Source organism: Balaenoptera musculus, chromosome 8, assembly GCF_009873245.2.
Source record: "Balaenoptera musculus isolate JJ_BM4_2016_0621 chromosome 8, mBalMus1.pri.v3, whole genome shotgun sequence".
NCBI lineage: Eukaryota > Metazoa > Chordata > Mammalia > Artiodactyla > Balaenopteridae > Balaenoptera > Balaenoptera musculus.
Window position 1 is genome coordinate 109657491 of NC_045792.1, and position 4077 is coordinate 109661567.

Sequence of the window (4077 nt, forward strand, 5' to 3'; positions counted from 1 at the left end):
GACCTGCACACACCCCCAGAGGCTGGCCCAGCCCTTGCAGCAGGTGTGTCTCCTTTCCTCCCCCTAAAGCCTTCACTTTCCTTGCCTGGGGATGGCCAGGCAGCACAGGGCACTGAGCAGACTCGGGGTCATGCACAGCCTGGGGGAGCCCCAGCTTGGCCTCTGACCAGCCCTGGAGTGCCATTCCAGGTCTCTGAGCTTTGGTACTTCAGCTGTGCCCTGGGGGTGTCTAGAAGGACAGGGCCCCCACCAGCAGGCGGTGGCCAAGTCACATCTCCCCCAACCCCCTCTCCAGCCTGTCCTCTGCTGTATGTTGCTTACGTGTCCTCGGGGCCTCTCTTCAGCCTTTCTTGGCCAGGTCCCAGATCCTTTCTCCCCTCTTCTCAGGGCTCAGCTCCAGTGAATTCCAGTCTGGCCTAAATGGGCGCCTGGCCTCCCCCAGGTGGCCCCCTTCCCCCCCTCAGGGCCTGTGCCTGTCCTGCACCTGCCTCCCTCAGCCCCCCGCCCCCCCATGTCCCTGCTGCAGTCCTGGCCTCCCTTCGAGGTGACCCCCTCAGCAGCCTTCTACAGCGGCCCTCTGCAGAGCTCAGAAGGACCTTGAGTTTCAACTCTCGCAACCCTCCCCCTGGTTGCAGAAAGCAGGCACGCGCCTCACCCCAGGTGATCGTCGGGGCCCGAGCTGGGACTAGCGGCCGGGGCACCTGCACTCCAGGGTTGGCGCCCACCCAGGCCTCAGTGCTGCAGGTGCCCTCCAGCTCTGCCCTACTTTCCTGCCCCGGGCCTGCCTAAGCCCACCCTGTCCTCCAGGGACACCCCCTCCCCTGCACAGCCCCCGTCCCCCGGAGCGGGCTCCCCTCTCACACCCCCAGCCTTTCCCCGGCAGGACCGTCCACCACCGCATGACGGTGTTGAAAAAAGAAGTGTTTTCTCTTGTGGGACAAGGACGGGGTGGAGGCTGCCCATGAAGAGGGGACCCAGGACGTGGGGCGAGGGAGCAGGAGCTCAGGAGGGGAGGGGAGCTGGTGGCAGTGGGAGCCACAGCGAAGTACCCAGAGCCCCATCCCCGCTGGGCCTCTTGTTCCACCTCCACTGGAAAAGCAGGGCAGGCAGGGCTCGAGGCCACAGGGAGACCTTGGAGGGGGGCAGGTGGGAAGGCAGGAGAGATGGTCCAGTCTTTGCTTTTTCACTCAAGTCCCACACTGGCAGTTCCTAATGGCAACACTGCTCTGCCGACTGTCGGGGCACCCACTATAGTCTGTCCCCTGGGACAGATGCAGGACAGAGCTCACAGCCAGGTCCACACCCCTGCAGGGAGCTCTTGTGACGCCAAGTGTCCCCTCAGGGGATGCTGATCTCCTACCCCATCCCGACCACAGGTACGGAGCCCAGCAGACCAGAAACACCTCTGCCCACAGGTTGGTGTCAGGCCAGGAGGGGAGGTGGAGAGGGAGGCTGGGGCCAGTGCTGGGAATCTGCCTCGTCCTCTGAGAAAACCCTTGACCCTGGGGGACTCCCAGTGTAGCCAACTTTCAGGAAGAAAACACACAATGAGAGACTTGATCTCAGGCTTTGTTCCCATGCAAAGCCATGAGGTCTGAGCTCAGTGGGGCTCGGACAAGGGGAGATGGCCTGGGGCAGGGGCCCAAGTGCAGGGTGGGGGCCCAGGGAAGATGCCACTGTGGGCACGAAAGTGCTGGTGGGTGCCCACACGGCCACATCCAGATCATCTAAGCTGTCGGGCACCTGGCAGCCTTCCCTTGGTGGAGCCGGCACTATCCACCGTGCCACAGGAAAAGGGATTTAAAAACCCGAGGCCCAGAGCCAGGTATGTCAGTTCCTGCCCTTGAGAGGGCCAGGAGCGGAGCCCCCAGAGGCCACACCTGTCCTCCAGCCCCGCCGCGGGGCCGCCGTCTGATGCCTGCCTCTCGGCTCCCAGGGACCTGCAGCGTGAGGGAGTTTGAGGAAGAGGTCACTTACCAGGGGTGCACGGCCAACGTGACGGTGACCCGCTGCGAGGGCGTCTGCGCCTCCTCAGCCAGGTGAGTTGTCGGCCCCGTGCGGTCCTTGTCCAGGTCCCAGACTTGGAACCCGCCCTGCTCGACAGAGGCGCTCCCAGTGGAAGCTGGGGAAGATCCACTGAGAGCCCCCGGCCCAGGCAGCGTGCCGCCCCATCGGGTGGCCCCGGCCCGCACCCGCCTCCACCACACCTGCCGGGAGCCGGGGAGGTCAGCGATGCGAGGCCAGCCCCTCCCCGAAGGCGCAGCCTGGGACCCTGGCGTCCACCTCTCCGAGCGACCGGGGAGGGGCAGGAGCGCTCCCGAGGCAGCGGCCCTGACCTGCGCTCCCCGCCGCCGCCCCTCCGCAGCTTCAACACCGACACCATGCGAGTGGACACCAACTGTAGCTGCTGCCACCCGCTCAGCTCCCACGAGAAGCAGCTCGTGCTGCCCTGCCCGGACCCCAGGGTGAGGGGACAGCGGCTGACGCTCACGCTGCAGGTATTCAGCAGCTGCACGTGCCGCTCCCAGCGCTGCAGAGACTAGACACCTGGCCCCGGGAGTGAGGACCAAGCCGCGCCCCCGACACCCGCTCACCCCGACTCACTGTGCCCAGCAGCCCCTTTCCTAGGCACAGGGCATGGCCTCAAAGAGCCCTCAGATGCAGCTCCCCCGGGCATCTGAAGAGAAAGGGGCTGCAGGCGGGGGTCCTGCAGACCCTGACCAAACCCAGCAGGCTGCACTGGACTGCCAGCCTTGGGACTGCACGGGGCACTGCCCACGCTCCTCCACACAGCCTCCTGGCCTTTGAGGGCAGCCGTCCAGTCCTGCCGGGACCAGAACCCCGCCCCCGGTGGCAGGAGCCGGGAAGGCTGCTGCAGAGGGGGTTCCTGGGGAGACAGGGGCTGCCCAAGCAGAGAAGGGTTGGGGAGAGGCTCGGGTCACAGCGAGGAGAGGGGCCCTGGAGTCGGGGAAGGGAAGGGAGAGGCCAGCGTCACCGCCTGCCCACCAACAAAGCTCACCCTGGGGAGGGGACACCAGGCGCCTGTGCACCATGAGCCCCGCGTGAACAGACAACAAATAAACTGGCACTGGTCAAGGCACAAAGGCTCCTGAGCTCTGCTCCTGCTGTCTCCCACGCCCCTCGGCATGCCTGAGTCCCCAGACCCACGGCCGGCCCATGGGGCTGGACCCGCACCAGTCTGGGCCAAGAAGGGATGCCACTGCGGGCCCCCGGCCTTCCCCTCCCCTCCCCTCCCCTGCAGGCCCTCTCACCCTTCCCAGCTCAGGACTACTCTCCTGTGAGGCCCTCCGTCCCATGGGACCCTGTACCCTGCCTGTGGCTGGGGTCACCCCGCCTGAGCTCAGCAGGCTCACTCCCCAGGAAGGAACCCCTAGGCCCACTGGTCCCCTAGACCCAGGCCTCCAGAAGGCAGGCCCCCAACGCGCACCATGGAGTTGGGGGAGCCAAGGCCAGGCCGCAGGCCCCACCAGGATGAGTCCCACAGGCTCAACCCACGTCCCAAACCCAAGTGCAGAACAAAAGGCACGTCACCTCGACACACCTAAGCTTCCACCCCCGTGACTGGGGAACAGGTTCCAGACGACGGGCCCGTGTCATCGGTTCTCAGCGCCCCATGCAGCCCCACAGGACGGGACCTTGAGCCGTATGCCGGGCGCCTTTCCCTCCAAAGACCACACACATTCCGATCGCCATCCCAGCATTTGTTCTTCTTTGCTGATGGATGCTCACCCAGAACGGTGGGTGGCGGGAGGGCGTCGGCTGACATAAGAAACCAGCCCTGAGCTGGCAGTCCGAACACTGGAGCCCAAGCACCGCATACCGTCCAGCACCTTGAACAAAAGCACGACGGCCACGCCATCCGTCTGCAGTGCAAAGTGGTGCCACCAGCGGCCACGCTGCCACACGCGCAAGGCCTCAGCCTCCACAACTGCGCGCTGCAGGGGCCGCACAGGCTGGTGGGTGTGGGAACCTTGAGTGGGGCGTCCGCAGCGCGGGGGGCCCCAGTACCCACATGGCGACTCCCAGAAGCTGCCTCCCCGCGACCCGCACCACGGC

General features: G+C 66.0%; 1 protein-coding gene across 1 annotated transcript in view; it reads left to right on the plus strand.

Annotated features, from left to right (window-relative positions):
• Positions 1 to 2759, plus strand: part of MUC6 (mucin 6, oligomeric mucus/gel-forming) — a 26517-nt gene extending 23758 nt beyond the window's left edge. The window contains exons 34-35 of the mRNA XM_036861393.1: positions 1937 to 2039; positions 2366 to 2759. Coding sequence (XP_036717288.1) covers positions 1937 to 2039; positions 2366 to 2543 — 281 coding nt within the window. The 3' untranslated portion in view covers positions 2544 to 2759. The remainder of the gene's footprint in view (positions 1 to 1936; positions 2040 to 2365) is intronic.
• The last annotated feature ends 1318 nt before the right edge of the window (positions 2760 to 4077 follow it).